We start from the raw sequence: 17,554 nt of genomic DNA, 5'->3' as shown, positions 1-17,554 counted from the left end.
TACTAATTTTTAATGCATACTTATTTCAAACTTTTTTTAAAATTTAAGACCCAAATATGTTATCAACCTTTTAATACAACTCTTTTTAGGTTTTTATTTTATAAATTTGTAATTTTTTATTTTTAAAAATAAAAATTTTTAAGAAAAATGTATTTGTTGATTTTTTTCAAAAACAAAAAATTTAACATGAAATTTATATTGTTTTAAATTTATGAAAATTTTTAATGGCTTTCTTCACTTTTTTTTTTCTTTTTTATCTAATTTTTTAAACTTTTAAACTTTTTGATTTTTTTTTTCAAAAGTAAAAAATTACAAAAAAAAAAAATAAAAACGTAATAAAAGAAAGAGGGTTTATATCCATTTTGTACAAAAAGGTTGAGGGTGTATTTGCATATTAAGATTTCTAGCCAAAAATGGCATGTCATTAATCCACATGAACATCATTTAACATGTCATTTTTCATGTAGGATTTTAGTTGTAAATAACAAAGGTATTAGTCTCATTGAACGGAATTAGATTTAATTATGTAATTTAAAATTTTGTGATTTTATGTACAACAAAATAAAATATTGTAGATTTATTTGTATATGATAAAAGGTTGAGAATTTATATTCATTTTATGCAAAAAGATTGAGGTAGAGCTGTTCATAGGTCGAGTCCAGTCGGGTTTAAAATGATATTTCAACATTTTAAACAAGTATCATTTTAAACAAGTCCAGACCTGATTTGGTTCAATTTTTCGAGTCTTATTTTTTATCCAAGCCTGTTCTTACATGTAATAATAAAGTTTAAGTTTGCCTAAAGCACTAGTATTTAAAATGAAAAAAAAAATTGTTTTGTAAATTATTAATTTAACTAATTTAATTAATTTTAATTAAATTTATAAGTCATTTGTGTTTAGATCTAATTTTAATTTTGTTGAATGTAATTTAAAATTGAATCATTGTTTTAATGTATTGCATAAAGAAAAAAATTAGATTTTATCTTATTATAAGTAATAAAGCAAATGGGTATTGTCTATTATAAAAGATAAAGTAAGTGAGTTTTATCCAATTATAATAAAAGTATTTTTTTTATTTTTGAGCTTAAATGATGAAACACAAGCTTGATTTTATTTTTTGATCGGACCTCATTTATTTATCTAAGTTCTTTTAACGTGTTTAATATTCATATTCAAGCTCTTTACATTTTTTGACAGGTTTTTGGGTTCGGATGGATCATCCAATTCATGAGTATATCTAAATTGATGGTATATTTAGGTATTAAACATATTTTTAATGCATACATATTTTAACTTATTTTTAATTCCTTATATTAAAAAGACTGACTTTAGACTTTATAAGAAATAATTTTTTTAAAAAATTATCATGTTAACTATTGAGTTTTTTAATTATTAGTTATTATATTTGATCAGTTGCATGTCATAATAGATAATATTTAAGGTCAGTTGCATTCTGCTATCTTATACTATAATTTAGTGAAAATATAATTATTTCATAGTTTCTTTTACTAAGTCTCTTTTACTAAGTCTCTTCCTATGATCGGAGACCACTACAATAGTGTTTATAGACTATGTTTAGATTTTTTTTTTCAAAATTATAAATCAATTGAATTTTTATTTGAAAGAAAGTTTATATTTCTCCCCTTAAAAATATGAATTTAAGTATTTCTTAAAAGAATATTAATATAATGCAATATGAATATTTTATCATCTCCTAAGAATTTATCTTTAAAAATATATTTTGTTTATTCTTTTGTTATTAATGTATGGTAACTTATATTTTTAGAGGTTTTTTACTTCAAAACTTTGATTATTAATTTTTCTTTTAATTTTATGCTTTCATAATTATTTATAATTATCCATCTTGTGAAAATGATTTTTGGAATTATCCCAATATTTTTTTGTAGGGATACAAAATTATTTTCATCTATGAATTTTTTTTAAAATATTGTTTTTAAAATTTTAATTTTATGGGATTTTTTTTATTATTCAATTACAATTATATTTTTATTAAATTTTTTATAACATTTTTCTAAATATTTTTAAATTTATGTTAAGAAAAAATTTATATTTAAGTTTTTCTTAAAGGTTTTCAAATTTTTTTTAGAAAAAATTGATATTTTATTTTTTCCTAAACATTTTCAAAATTATTTTCAATTTCATTCATAATTTAAAAATTAAATAAGTACAAAAGGAAACAAATAGGTAAGTAAAAAAAATAAATAATAAAAAGGAAAATAAAAATATAAAAAATTAAAAAAAAAGAAAGAGAACCTATTGGGTTAGGTTAACCGCGAATTGGGATGCAGGTCAAGAGCGGATCATTTTCAAACCTATTTCAAAACTACACCATTTTAACATTACTATAGATTATCTTTTTTAAGCATTTTCCTTCATTTTTCTTTTATCATCTCTCTTTCTAGTTTTAAGAGTCTTTCCCTCTAAGTTCATAATTTTAGATTTTTTAGATTTTGACTTTCATCATTTTCGAGATTTCAATGTCGATCGCATTGGGTCATCATTTGTCATTGTCGGCCATCAATCACTAAAGCAAAAAATACTCCAAAATTCACATAAAAATTTCTTTTTTATCCTCTGTCCTTTTATTATAATAGATTTATGAAAAATAATGCCTAAAAGCCCATATTTAATCCTAAACCCATCGGCTTTAACACCTAAAATACCATATTTTTGTTGGTTAAAACACTTTTATCTTTTAGCATGTTTTTCCCTTAGTCCAAGCCTTCTACCTCACAAAAGTTGGTGCCCTAAAACCCTATAGAACACCCTAAATAGAAACCTTAGGATTTTTTCTCTCATTTTTCCTTGATGTTTTATATTTTTTGTTTCCCTTGTGTTGCTTTTCTATTAGGTGTTTTTCTTATGATTAACATGATTAACTTTGCAAGTGTTTTTTTTTTTTTATTATATTGCTATGTTAGCTTTCACCCTTTGTTCTGGGTTTATTTTTTCTTGTAAATTATGAAAATTTGTGTAATAATTGCATTTGAATTTTTTTTATGTATTGTGGCATTTATGTAATATTTAAGGATAAAATAATAATTTTAAATATTAAATAGGTGTCAAATATTTAACATTTTAAAGGAGAATAATTTTACTATATAGTTATTGATTATTGATAATAACTATTTATAATAATATTATTGTATTAAATATAGTAATTGGTAAATCTTTTAATCATTTTTAAGAGACCAATAAAGATAGTGCATAAATGATAAAAGTGTGGCACACATTATCAAAATCTCAAATAATATCACAATTGATCAAAGCACATTGATCACTCCTCAAAAAAAAAAAAAGGGTTAATGTATAAGTTAGCTCTTGAATTATATTATTTTCATAATTTAATACTTAAAAAATTTTAAAATATTAAAATTTTATTTCGTTAAATGTTTTATTGCAAACACTAATTTTATTATTGATAAACTAATATGATAAAAACCAATAATATCGTGAAATGTAATACATTTTATAAATCAATATTTATCATGTTAATAATTTAGTTAACATTAATTAATAATAAAAATGATTAATGAAAATAAAATTTTGATACCTAATTGTAAATTTTTTTTTGTAAATATCAAATCTTCAAAAGTAATATAATATAAGTGTCAAATTTTATATTAACAAAAAAAATTAATATTAAAGGGAAATTCTTTTACACTTTTATTTTCACTTTATACCTTACTACTAAATACATCTCAAATTCAAACTTAAATTTTCTATTTCTACTAAATATACCCCACAACCCATTTTTATATTTTCCTTTCCTACTTTTTCATTTTCATTCTCTATTCATTTCTTCTCTCCAATCAAAGCCCTAAATTTATCAAACTAACCCTAAATCAGCTTTGTTTTTTAGTTTTTCACTTATTAAAGGTAACATTTCTAGCTTTCTGTTAGATTAATTTGGTTGAAATGTGGTTGAAATTCATGTAGGGATAGGTTGTAGGATTTATGGTAGAATTAGGTTGAATTTGAACTTCTCAAAAATGTGTTTTCGAGAAGACTTAAGCTTGAAAATCCATTTTTAAGAAAATTTGAGGCCTTTCGAAAATTCATTTGTGAAAAACATATGGCATTCTCAGAATGGGTTTCAACTGCACCTATCATACCACTAGTGCAACATTAGTATCCATTTTTGTCGAGAGATGGCAACCAAAGATGAACACATTTTATATATCGTTCAGTGAGATCACTATCATGTTGGATGATGTGTTTGCCTTTCTTCATATACCAATCCGGGGGACCTCGATTAGAATGCCTCATTTGTCGACGATGCAAGAGAGGAACACATTATTGTCAAGATTGCTTAGAGTTTCTTATGATAATGCTAGAAGGAAGACCAAATCAGGTAAGGGATCTACTGTTTGACTATCTTGGTTGCATGGAAATTTCAGGCATGTCATTAATGCATCAAATGATGAGGCAATTGCATATGTATCTCGTGTTTTTCTACTATATTTGATAGAGAATATGTTATTTTGTAATAAAATCACGATGAGAGTGTCACTAGTGTACTTACCTCTACTGAATAACCTCATTGTCACTATGAGGTATGCTTGGGGAATGGCTAGCCTCATTTACTTGTATAGGTAGCTTGGGATTACGAGCAGGGTACACATGCATAAGATCATCAGATATTTAACACTTGTCAAAGTATGTATTTATAATTATTTAAAACATGTTATAATGATTTGATATATTTTGTGTTTGTCATATATATGATTATCTAACTAAATATTACTTATATATTTCATGTAGGCATGAATTTACTAGCATTTTTTATTGTTAGGCCCAGTCGTCGATTTAACATACTCAGATGATATATCGTATACTCAACGATGAAAGGCTCATACTTTTACTAATACATTGCTTGTTTTACGTGAGAGCTTAGACAGGTTAACAGTATTGGATGTGTTTTGGGCCTCATACGTTGATACATAAGAGGTACATCCATTGAATGATATTGCCTTTTTTACTGGACGTATCGAGTATGAGGCAATTGTAGAGTCATATCACCATGAGAAAATTCTACACCAGTTCAACTTTGTACAAACCATTTTACGAAAATCATTGGCCCCATCTCATGCTTGACAAAGACCATTGTTCAACCAGTATGATGTTATATATAGCTTTTTGGATTAGTATTAGAAATGATGGGATAGGCAAGTGGAGTTGGTTAAGCGTCAAAGTTGAAAATGTTAAAGGTTTAGAGAGTGTTCATCAAATTACGATGCTTGGTTTGTAACTATTTCACAGTTTTAAATTTAAAATTCAAAACATCGATCAGGATTCCAACCTCAACTGATTCATACTACATATATGAATGATTAAGTAAGTTATAAATTTTATCATTTCAGGTTTTTTATTAATTGGTTAATTTAAATTATATTATATCAATACTAATAATATTATTAATACTTTTGTAGCAAAGCTCGGTGACTTTATCTTTTGTTGATCATATCTTGGATGGCAGATTTGGTCAGAGCTTTGACTATTAGAGAGATGCCTTTATCTAAGTACAAGCCATATTAGACGGGTCAAGCCATATTGTTGTTAGCAACAATAGTCAATCTATATTGGCATTGACTCCTACATCATCAGTTCATGGATTTAAATTGCCTAGACCATCGAAGTTGTTTGTACCCGCTTCATCCATAATTTTATCAACATCTACACCTTTGGAGACGATAACAAAGCCTATTCCTAGCCTGTTCATGTATGGTCCATCAGCATCTTCTATCCTATTCGCATATGTGCCATCCCCACTACTAGTAGTATTAGCCACATCATTATCCTTGCTTGGTTATTCCCTATGTTGAGACGATAGTAAAGCTCACTCTTCTTGTAGCACTTGTATATCTCGAGGCAAAAGGTCGAAAGAGAGGGATTGGTGTTTAGATATAAAAATTGATTTTTTATTGATACTGATTTTATGCTTACATACTTATTTTATATGTAGTTATGTTTATGTTTAGCTTATATTTATAGAATACTCATTAGCTTGTTATCTGTTCAATGTTAATTCAATAGCATGTTCATAAACCTAAACCCTTAAATTTAATAATCATTCATTGGATAACAAGTTCAAAACATAATATAAATCATAAACAAATATAGATAATAAACATTAATACAAAATGTTTAGGATCATTACAAAAATCAATCAATGTCTATTATTTTTTGAGTGGCCATATCAAAATTTGAACTAAATAATAACTTAAAATCCTCAAAACGAGATACATATGGAATCTCTTACCCTCTGGCACAATTATGCTAAATCTTATGCTAGTTGCATGCAATAGGAGGTATTGATGAAAATGGCTATAAAAATACTTGCATAATATAGGAACATTATTTATATAATACCAGTAACACCTGCATAAAATTTAAAAAAAAAAGATAAATATAAATAGTAATTAACAACATAATTAACAGTACCTGCATAAAATGACAATCATTAATAAATCAAATCATAATTAATATGTGCTCCAATGGTGCAAATGGTACAGATTTAATAGAAGATATGTCAGGCATTGTCTAAGACTAATGTGGACTAGCACGACGTTATATCGAGAGGCAATCAAATGACCTATATTAAGCAATGTCATCCATTTATCATATGATGTAGAAGTTTTGAAACATAATAAATTTTGTAACAACTTCTCAACACGTTCCATGGATCCATACAAAGTCAAATAATCACCACAATATTGATTAAGCTCTTTAATTAAATCCTGTCGCATCTATACCCAAACATCTAATCCCAATTCGACCAACCCAACAATAGCACAAAACCCACAATGTCCATCTGCCTCAACATCAATGATGCTTTGCATATACAAATGTAACTCCACTAGTAAACTATCCAAATATTGCATTTTATGTTTACTATAATGTTAGTGAACATGAATTTTAGCGATATGTTATGTTGGTTTCTTTGGGTTTGTCGTGCTTAATGATGTTGTACTATACTAAGCTAATAACACAATCTTCCAGTGTGATGGGTTGCATCATGTAGAGGTATATGTTTTTAATGCTCTACAACCTTTTGGCTTAGCCATGTCTAATAGTGGCATAAAGACAATTACGGACTAATCACCAAGTTTTGTAGCTTTCTTTTCATGGCCAACTTACTAAACTTATCACATTCATTGAAATGTTTGATGATTTGTCAACCTCGGACTGGATGATTAATTCATGAGATATTAAATTATCTTTGTTTTTCGTTAAATCTAATTTCTACTAATGCAGATGCACTTTAGATAAGGAAATTGAACATTCTATTCTTATATGCTTCACAACTTCATGAGTACAAGGTAATCTATGCATGCTTTGATCACACAACCACAAGCATGTGTATAATCCTTACATGATTAGCTCATTTGACCTCCATCAATATTATTTCAATGTGCTCGTAGATATCAAACCTCGCAACTTTTTGAACAATGAAGGCTTGAAATTATACTCCATAATGGTAACACTTTGCTCAAATGAAGCCTTGATCTTTGTATATTTAAGCTCAATAAATGTGTTCATTATCTTCCATGATGATTTAAAATTTCCCTATGATGATCCAAGATGCCTCTTTAATTTCGAATGTGCACTATTGGCTCTAAAAGAAATAATAATGTTATATTAATGATTTACTATGAAACATTAAAATCCATAAATAATATTACGAACATAAATCATACATATTTGTTGTATCATTGCCAAAGTATATTATTTTATTAGTCTAAGCCACAATAAATCTATCTTTATACTTTGCCACAATTGCTCTTTCACATACTTTAATATACCTAGATAAGTTTGGTAATTAATTTCTAATGAGCTCAGATATCTTTTGTACTCATAATAGGTAGATGGAAATATCAATACACTTAGACCTGACATAAATGTCTCTCATTTCTCATTTCGCCAAAAAAATTTCTTACAATTCGTAAGCACATTTTTGTTGATATGCAATCTACAAAGAAGTAAGCACATTTTTGTTGATATGCAATCTATAAAGAAGATTGATCGTACTTGAAAACACTACATATATGACATTTATCAATGCTAACTCTTTATCAATAATAATGATAGTAGAAAATTTACCAGCATGCATTAAACTTTTAATTTATCCAATGCTTAAATGTAATTCTTAAAATACTCGACCTCTATGTACACAAATACAACAAAAAATGTTATATCAATGAAAGTCATATATATTTCAAGCAGTGGCATACAATACTTAATGTTTTATAAGTACAATCCATAATCAAGACCGATAGGAATGCTTGCAATAACTCTACACTAGTAGGACGAGCCCAAAACAGGTTTTTCACATAATAGTTTGACTTATCATATCTATGCCACTCTAGGTATTTACAATCTGTCAATTTTTTCATCAGTTGTTGTATTTGTAATCTACCAATTTTTTTTAACATATTTGTGTTTTTTACATTCATTTTAAATTATATTTATAATGCTGACATTTTTCTCATCGTGTTGTTTTATAGTGAATAGTATGTTTCTGGGTTTGACCATACTGTTTAACATATTAACAACTAATATTTTTTCTTTTTTAGTTAATTAACCCGCATATGAATGTCCCTTTAATTGTTGTGTTGGTAAATGATTGTGAATTTCACGTACTACTTTCATGTCTCATTCATCATCCATTACTAACTTAATCTCATGTAACTCAAATATGCAACAATAGTTTTTTGTTTTTGTTCTCTAATGTTTCATTTCTTTTATATTGCTTTTATTTTTAAACTGTCAACATTTTCTACTTCGTTCACATGCCAATTTTATTCTCGATTTCCTCGAGCCTCCACCTTATAGTGTTTAATCACTATGACGAAACTTTAATATTTTCCAACATGTTCAGCTTATGAAATTAAAGCTTCTCTAGTATAAAATACTTGTAAAACATTTTTAATTTATTACGTATATTCAAACTAATATTCTATACTTCTATGCCTTCCAATAACACTAAATCTCAAAAATATAATCTTACCTCATCTGGAGTAAATGAATTGTTGTAATTATATCTAGTATCTAAATTGTGTGATGATTGATCCTACTCTATCAGTACATTTTTCAAATTAATCTACATATCACATAATATGTTAAAAAAGTATTATTAAAAGAAATATAAAGATTTCCTAGAATTATTTTGTATTCGAGTAATCCCATTCTCAAGAATACAACATAAATCTTAAAAATAGATTTTCGAGAATTACAATGTATTCTCAAAAATGAATTTTTAAAAATTATGATATATTTCTAGAAATGGAATTCTTAGAATGCAAAATAATTCTCGAAAATGGATTTTCGACAATTACATTGTATACTCGAAAATGGATTTTCGACAATTACATTGTATACTTGAAAATTTGTTATCGAGAAGTATAATGTTTTCTTGAAAACATATTTTCAAAAATTACATTGTATTCTCAAAAGTCCATTTCCAAGAATTACAGTCTATTCTCAAAAATCTATTTTAAAAATGCATCATAATTATTGAAAATATATTTTCGAGAATACACTATAATTCTTGGAAAAGAATTTCCAAGAATTACAAAATTTTAAGCTCAATTCCATACCTCGTCAGGCTCTTCTCTCTCATTGTTATTTCTTATTTTTCAATCTATTCTTACACTATTTGTAATGTTTATCTAAGGTTTCAAATTTTGAGTTTTTGTTTTAAAAATTTAAGGTTTATTGTATGAGCATCAAAAAGAAAAAAAGAAAAAATAAGGAGAAGAAAGAAGAAATGGACAAGAAGAAGAAAGAATGGGTATTATGATATTAAAGGTATTTTTATCTTTTTCTAAAATCTAAATTTGATATTTGATATGTAAATATTTTTAGAATAAAATTTATGAGGAAAATAAAATTTTTATTGTAACGCATTTAGAACACTCTAATATCAAATTATGTGGTAACAATTGTTGAGAGTTTATTTATTTATTTATTTATTTAAAATTTGAGGAGCGAGTGGCAGTTGTTTGAAGACATGTGATAGAGAAAATAGCCGCTACCAACCCTCCTTCATAGTTGTTACAAACAGAAAAGTGAAAGAGGCAGAGAAATGGGTAGCAATTCGTGCCTAAATTTTGCCATTACTCACCACTGCGTTTACCTCTCTCCGTCCTTTTCACCAAATTCAAAACTCCATAACCCTAACCCTAACCATAACCAATTTCTCCTCTCTCGCTCTTCTTTTATACCCATTGCTACCTCTTCCTTCGCTCTCCATTCTAATCATACCCTATCTCACCCCCGTTCTAAGAAGCTCCCATTACGCAACGCCCCCAATTTCTACGTAATTTCCTTTCAATACATATTTTTCCTTTGGAATCTTTTTTTTGCTTATTAATAGTAATATTTTTTAATGTGTCAATGACGTTGCAGGTTGCGGCATCGGCTAAGGCAGAGCCGTTGAAGGTGATGATATCAGGGGCTCCTGCTTCTGGTAAAGGTACACAATGTGAGCTCATCACCCAAAAAGTAAGCTCTCTCTCTCTCTTTGTAAAGCAGATTCAAAACCATGGGAACGGTTAGATTTCATACATTGGCTTGGAATGTTGTTGCTGTTGGGTGGAGAAATCATGGGTTGAAAAAGTTAGTTGGATGCTCTCCGGGTGTTGTGCCCAATATTGCAAACAATATTTCGATTTTGGGGTTAGCCTTTCAATGGCTACTTAATCTGGACTTGCATGAGAAAAAAGGTCTTTTAGAGTATTTTGTGTGAGCAGATGAAGCATGCATTATAATTTGAGGTTAGATTTGCTGAAATTGTGTAAGAACGAGGTGAATGGCATTTTTTTTCATGGTAAACCTAAACCAGCTGTGAAATGAAGGAGTGGAGTTGCATGTGACTATTGATGTGTATATTAAAGATACAGCTATTCTTGTTTGATCAAGATCATAATTTCAGATTATTCTCCAATCAATGCAACTAAGCCTTTGAACAGAAAATTATTGGAAAATCTGGGACTAGAAACTTTTTAGTTCTTTGTACATTCATATGTTTTGTTTTGTACTTATAAGTTTGCTTGGTCTTTATACAGCACTTATATGTTTGCTTGGTCTTGATACAGCAGATTCATTCTATTTTCGTTGGCTGATGAAATAAAAAATTTCAATTATAAAAAAGACGTAATTTTAGATTATCTTGATATTTATCTTAACTCTTCTTGACATATTTGTTCACTGTGTTAGTTAATGAGTGCTAATTTGTCTTTGTGTTAATCTTTAGCTATATGTAGGAATTGTTTGCTTTGCTAAATCATCTTGGTCCTAAATACAATTACCATCCTGAATCCTCTGGAGCCATGGTGGTAGAGGATCAAGCCAGGATAGTGGTTTGCATTACCATAGTTATTATTTGTCAATACTTGGCCAAATGGCACTTGTACCTTCTTAAGATGTTGCTTTCTTTCAATCATGATGGCTTTATGTCATGTTAATTTTTATTTCTGCTTGATTCTCTCTTTTAAAACTAAAATTAAAAACGGGCGGACTGAAGTTTTTATTTTTGTTTATTCAGTATGGTTTGGTGCATATTGCTGCTGGAGATTTACTGAGAGTAGAAGTTGCTGCAGCTAGTGAAAATGGAAAGCGAGCAAAGGAATACATGGAGAAAGGAGAGTTAGTTCCTGATGAAATAGTTGTTATGGTAGGGAAGATATTGTTCAGTTTATACAGAATGCTTTTCCTATTGATGAATTCTATAGTTTTGATCTTAGATGGTCAAGGAGCGTCTATTGCAACCAGATTCTCAAGAAAAGGGATGGCTCTTAGATGGATATCCTAGGAGCTCATCACAAGCTGCTGCTCTTGAGGATTTTGGGATCCATCCTGATATTTTCATTTTGTTGGAAGTAAGAATGTATTATTGCTGTTTTAATTGGTTAATAACTTGAAGTGCATGCTGCTATTCAGCCATGTGTAAATTAGTTTATAGTTTTAAGTTTCAACTATGAGCATCTAAAGGAGTGGGTTTTCTGCCTTTAGCTCATATCACTGCCATTCTAGTTTAACAAGCCCAACTTGTTTGCAGGTTCCTGAGGACAACCTTGTTGAGAGAGTGGTTGGACGAAGGTTAGATCCTCTTACAGGGAAGATATACCACTTGAAATATTCACCTCCGGAGAGCGAAGAAATTGCTTCCAGGCTTACTCAACGTTTTGATGATACTGAAGAAAGGGCATGTCTGATTCTTTCTAGTTTGATTGCTTTGATTGGGGGATTTATATGTTTTTGGATTCTTGAGACTCATGTTTTTTTCTTTAATTTTTTTAGATTCTTCTTCATTTTGTAATTCTCCCCAGCATTTTGTTAGTATTATTAAATTGTCAAGTTGAATTATCTTATTTGTATCTTGTAGGTGAAGTTGCGGCTACACACACATCATCAAAATGTGGAAGCTGTACTGTCTACGTATAAAGATATCACAGTCAAGGCATGTTAAATTCTCCCTCTATGACTGGCTCACATACCCCTGTGTGTTACATTAATAGATTTAAATCAAGGCTTGCCTAGGTCATGCAGAAAAAGATGATAAAACAAGAAAAACTGAATCATTTATGCAGTTTGGTTTGACTTTATAATTAAAAGGTTCAAATTTTAGTATTTGTAACTTGAAAACCATACTCTTTTCGGTTTCAGGTTTAATACTAACCCATTAATGTCCAAACACGCTGAATTCATACATTTTAATATAACTTACTAACATGAAACACTGGTGAACATGATGATATTTAATGTAAGAGAAATTTTCTGGGCAAAGAAGGAAAATAAAGGGGAGTATTGGCTCGGTGACATTAAACGGAAAGTTCCTATTTTCAACGTAAGAATTTTAGATAAAATTTTAATGTTTTGATACAAAAAATCAAAGAGGGAAAAGCTTCATGCAGTAAAATAAAATGTTGAAAGTAATTTTTAAAATTAAATTATATGTAATATCAAATCATTAATAAAAGCATTCTCATTTCTGTCAAGTCCCAACTGAACTCCTTTGTCCAAAAGCTAGAGGTAGACATCTTTGCTTCTTAGGCTCATCAAACCACTTAATAACTACTTCTTCCTTGAAATATCTCACTTTTAGCTTATGTTTGCAAATCTAGTTCCTCTTTTCATTTTTTTTTTCTCTTCTTGTCTTATTTGAGGCTAGAATTTCTTTTTGATCTTGCCAAATTTAACCAGAGATCCCCAGCCATATTTGGATGAAAATCTGACCAGATTTTTGGTTTGTTTTATTTATTTTTGTTGGAACCCGTCTATTAAGATCAAGTTAGACTTCGAGACAAGCTTTCAATTTTATGAATTCTAAAAACTATTTATTTGAATTTTTGGGTGTTCTCTTTTATGTTTTTGTTAGAATTATAGAATATTTGTTTTCATTGTTTTTCTTTTCTTTGAAAAATCTGAACAAGGAAGTTTGGCATATCTCAATAGTTCTAACATTGACGCCATACTAAATCTGAAGCAAAATATAGTTAAGTCTTGTTTGGTTTCCCTTTATTTTATTTGGTTTAAGCCAGACTTGTTTATTCGCATATTTGTGTCGAGTAAAACACTGGCAATTGGTGTATTCATGTCTTATTTTACACGAAAATTATATGTTGTAATTTGTGTCAGCACAGAAAACATGAAATATCAGTTTTGGTTTTTGTTAAACCCATACATGGTTTTTGTTAAAATATTAAACAATGTCCCCTTTGTGTTTTTTTTTTTTATCGTTTGTGTCGTGTCAACATATCATGTTTTGAATTGCCAGGTTTAGATTAGGTTAGCAAGAAATGAAAAACTGAATGTGCTTACCGGTTAGTTACTTGTCTGACTTCACCTTGGGTATTATATTTGCGAATCCCGAGCCATTTTAAGTCTGCTAACATAGATGCGGTTATGGAGTATTGAGAAAAGTGCTTTTGGTTGGTTATATTCTGGAGGTTTAGAACTCTAAATTTTTCAAAATTTTACTAAACTTTGCTGAAATTTTCTAATTAAGATACTCAAAATTGACGTCTACTACCATTATTGCCTTTTGTTTCTGATCTCTATCATTTGAGTTCTCTCTCTCTTTTCCTTTTCTTGACCTGTCATGGCCTTGCGCCAGCATCAACCCCACCTTCCTTATCTTCCTAATCAAATTCAACTCAAAGATCGATCATACATGCACATATTCTGGTAATGTGATTATAGGAATACTGTGACACAAACAATTAAAGAGGTTAGGAATTTTTGTATCTTGTTTCTTCTTTAAAGCACTAGAATGAGTTAGGGTGGTGAGAATACTGGCATGGTTAGTGAAAGTAGATGTTTTAATTCAATGATAATATGAGTTTAAATAACAATGGATTGCCAGAAAAGTTTCATGAAGGTACTGTTGTTCTTTCTGATGGCAAAGAGTCAACATCTAAAACCTCCTCGCTACACAAAGCAACTAGAATTCAGACTTTGTCCAAGCTTGACGATACACATAAGTCATGATGCCTTTAGTTTGAATCTCATCAATATGTGGTTGTAAGTCATCAACTTATAGTGGCGTGCATAAATCTTGGATGATCCGATTGCTTATATTACGTTGATGTTGAAGTTTCAAACCCAGTATCCATATTTGTAATGAAATATCATGTTTGATGTATAATTCATTTTCAAGATTAATGTTTGCGGATAATTATGTGTGAGAATTAAAAATGAAAACACAAAAGGGAATTAGTAAAGGTATTATCATGCAGGTGGATTAAGTTTAATTATCTCTAATTATTTTTTTGAAGAGAATATTCAAACTGACTTCACAGGCACATATATTAGGCAGGTATGACAAACTTTTCGGGGTGGCTCATTTCAGGTTAATGGAAATGTGGCCAAGGAAAATGTGTTTGCACAAATTGATGCTGCTCTTACAGAACTACTTGAGCAAAGAGAGGTGAATTCTGGATCTCTAACTGCGTAAACCAAGAGTAAGATTAAAAGGTTGTTGGTGATTTCCATGAGCTAGCATATTAAAATAACACCCTTATACCCAATTGTATTTCTTGGACTCGTGTAATAGAGTATCAATGGCCCTTTATTTTTAGGTAAGATTTAAGAGTTCCTTACTCAGTTTGAGGTTGATGGAGTTAATTTATATTTAAATAAGTTTTACTCTAAATCATTTCTTTATTTAAAATAAAGATTTATTTGAATGCAAATCAAAGAATAGAAACTTATTTAAACATAATAAAAATATAAAAATTTATTTAAAAATAAAATAATTCAAAAAATTTTTAATATTTGAAAAAAATGACGGCCTCTATCAATGTCAGGCGTTAGCCAGGCCGCTCTCTCCATTTAGGTCCAGCAAATTTGAGTCTGGAATTTCATTAAACATCATCGCTGCTTTACATTATAAAAAAAAAAAAAAAAAAACTCCTGAAATTGGATGAAATCATGAAATATGAGACGAGCGCGCTAGTTACGTCATTTAGTCAAAGTTTGTAAGACCTGTGCTTAAAGGAGGGTGAGAAAAAAAAAAACTAAACAAACAAAAAATCCCATTTGAAATTATAATTTTTACTTGATTGGGATTATTTTTTATTTTATTCTATTTAAATTTGGATATTAAATATTTTTATTAAATTTGAATTGAAAAGTAAATAGATAAGAAAATACTTAAACTAAATCAATTTATCAATTTATTAGTTTTTATATGTATTTTAAATTTTTATAAAATAAAAATAAAATTTTTATATTTAAATATATTTAATATATTAAAAATATAACAAATTATCTTAAAATTTGATAAATTAAGTCAATAAAATTTAGTTTGAATTAATTGATTTAAAAAAATTTAAATTTAAATTTAAATAATTTTATAAATTTATAATATTATTTATTAACTAAAATAATTGAATTAAATTTGAACTTAACACTACTATTTTTGAAATTTTTTTTTGTTTTATCTTTTACATATGAAACTAGTACAAACCAAAAAAAATGCATTATGTATTTATAAATATTTTTATTTACTTTTTTCACTTGATAATTTTTATTTTTCTATAAAAAATATCCCATTTCTAAAATTAAAAAGAATTTAATACTAACTGAAGAAATTGTTTTTAACAATTTTGGATCTCTAGCCCAGAGTATTATATTATTTTAATATATTCTACATAGTATTTTAATGTTTATTTCATAAAAAAAGAGTTAAAAGATGTAAAAAGTAGGTCAATTATATTTTTAAAAAATCATTTAAATTTTTATTTTTTTATTGCAATAAATCAATCTTTCAAATATTTATTATTTACATCTAATTAAGATTTTCTTTAGATAAAAAAAAATAACACCATGGATTTTTTTTATTAATTAAAATAAAATTTCATGTGACATCAAAATAAATGAAAGTATCATATGTGGCAATTAATATATATATATATATATTAATTAATTGATTAAATTTTGTCGTTTGATTAAATTTCATCCATTTAAAAATTAATTGAATCGAAATAAAAAATTAAAATTTTGATTGATTATAATAAAATATTAAAAGTTTAGAGAGGGATTAAATGTACCTAATCTTTTCTTTTCTCACTCCAATTTTTATTTTAAATTTTTTATAAGTGAAATTATTTAATTATTTTTCTTAGAATTTTTAAAAATTTTATAACTTTGGAAATGAATTTTTGAAAATTCATGTAATTTTCTGAAAATAAATTTCTAGAAAATCATAAATTTTATTGAAAATAGATTTTCGGAAAGTTATATGATTTTCTAAAAATCCATTTTTAAAAATGTGATAGTGAAAATTTAAGATTTTTTTATTTTAAATTTTTTATAAGTGAAATTATTTAATTATTTTTCTTACAATTTTTTAAAATTTTATAACTTTGGAAATGAAATTTTGAAAATTCATGTAATTTTCTGAAAATAAATTTCTAGAAAATCATAAATTTTATTGAAAATAGATTTTCGGAAAGTTATAAGATTTTCTGAAAATCCATTTTAAAAAATGTGATAGTGAAAATTTAAGATTTTTTTAGAAATTTTTATTAGTTGATGTAATAAAAAAATAATTATTAAAAAATCATAAATTTTAAAATTAATAAAAAATTAATTTTATTATTTTAATTTTTTTATAAATTTAAAATGCATATTTTTTAATCAATATTTTTTCTTGGTATCAGTTATTAAAATTTTATAATAGTTTTAACTAAACTGAATTTTTTTAAAAAATCTCTCCATTTACTTATCACAATTGATTTTTTTGATTAATATATTAAATTTTGACAAAATTAAGTAGTATGAAATAATATTATTTGTACAACTTTTAAGAATTTTAATTTTTAGATATTGATCAGATTTAATAATTTTTTCATTATATCTTATAATATTAAAAAACAAAATATTTAATTAAAATTTCATAAAATTTTTAATAATTTTTTTAGAATCAAAATTTTTAATAATCTTTTATTACATTAATTAATAAAGAATTTTAATAAATTTTTTTAATTTTCTTAAATTTTCACTATCTCACATTCTAAAAATAGA

At 27.2% G+C, this 17,554-nt stretch overlaps 1 protein-coding gene across 6 annotated transcripts; it reads left to right on the top strand.

The window, feature by feature from the left end:
- The first annotated feature begins 10,009 nt into the window (after nt 1-10,009).
- On the top strand, nt 10,010-15,179 carry AMK2 (adenosine monophosphate kinase). 6 transcript variants are annotated; one of them, XM_089763570.1, is made up of 7 exons: nt 10,010-10,343; nt 10,433-10,528; nt 11,571-11,699; nt 11,770-11,904; nt 12,084-12,234; nt 12,411-12,485; nt 14,844-14,964. In XM_089763570.1, the coding sequence occupies exons 1-6, from the start codon at nt 10,110-10,112 to the stop codon at nt 12,467-12,469; spliced, it is 804 nt and encodes a 267-aa protein (XP_089619696.1). In that variant the 5' UTR covers nt 10,010-10,109; the 3' UTR covers nt 12,470-12,485; nt 14,844-14,964. The 6 variants fall into 6 exon arrangements, with proteins under 6 accessions (XP_089619696.1, XP_089619695.1, XP_089619694.1 ...); XM_089763569.1 differs by having other exon boundaries at nt 12,411-12,489; nt 14,844-14,963; XM_089763568.1 differs by having other exon boundaries at nt 10,011-10,343; nt 14,877-15,179.
- The last annotated feature ends 2,375 nt before the right edge of the window (nt 15,180-17,554 follow it).

Source organism: Durio zibethinus, chromosome 7, assembly GCF_047325235.1.
Source record: "Durio zibethinus cultivar Kanyao isolate XHJ-2024 chromosome 7, ASM4732523v1, whole genome shotgun sequence".
In the NCBI taxonomy this organism is placed as follows: domain Eukaryota; kingdom Viridiplantae; phylum Streptophyta; class Magnoliopsida; order Malvales; family Malvaceae; genus Durio; species Durio zibethinus.
Note: the sequence above shows the minus strand (reverse complement) of the source record. Positions and strands in the feature narration are given on the sequence as shown.

Excerpts from the sequence above, each read along its gene's own strand:
- AMK2 (XM_022864075.2), top strand. The coding sequence starts at position 10,110 with ATGGGTAGCAATTCGTGCCTAAATTTTGCCATTACTCACCACTGCGTT. Across the intron at positions 10,344-10,432 it reads GCAACGCCCCCAATTTCTAC|GTTGCGGCATCGGCTAAGGC; the intron begins GTAATTTCCTTT and ends ATGACGTTGCAG. Across the intron at positions 10,529-11,570 it reads GTGAGCTCATCACCCAAAAA|TATGGTTTGGTGCATATTGC; the intron begins GTAAGCTCTCTC and ends TTGTTTATTCAG.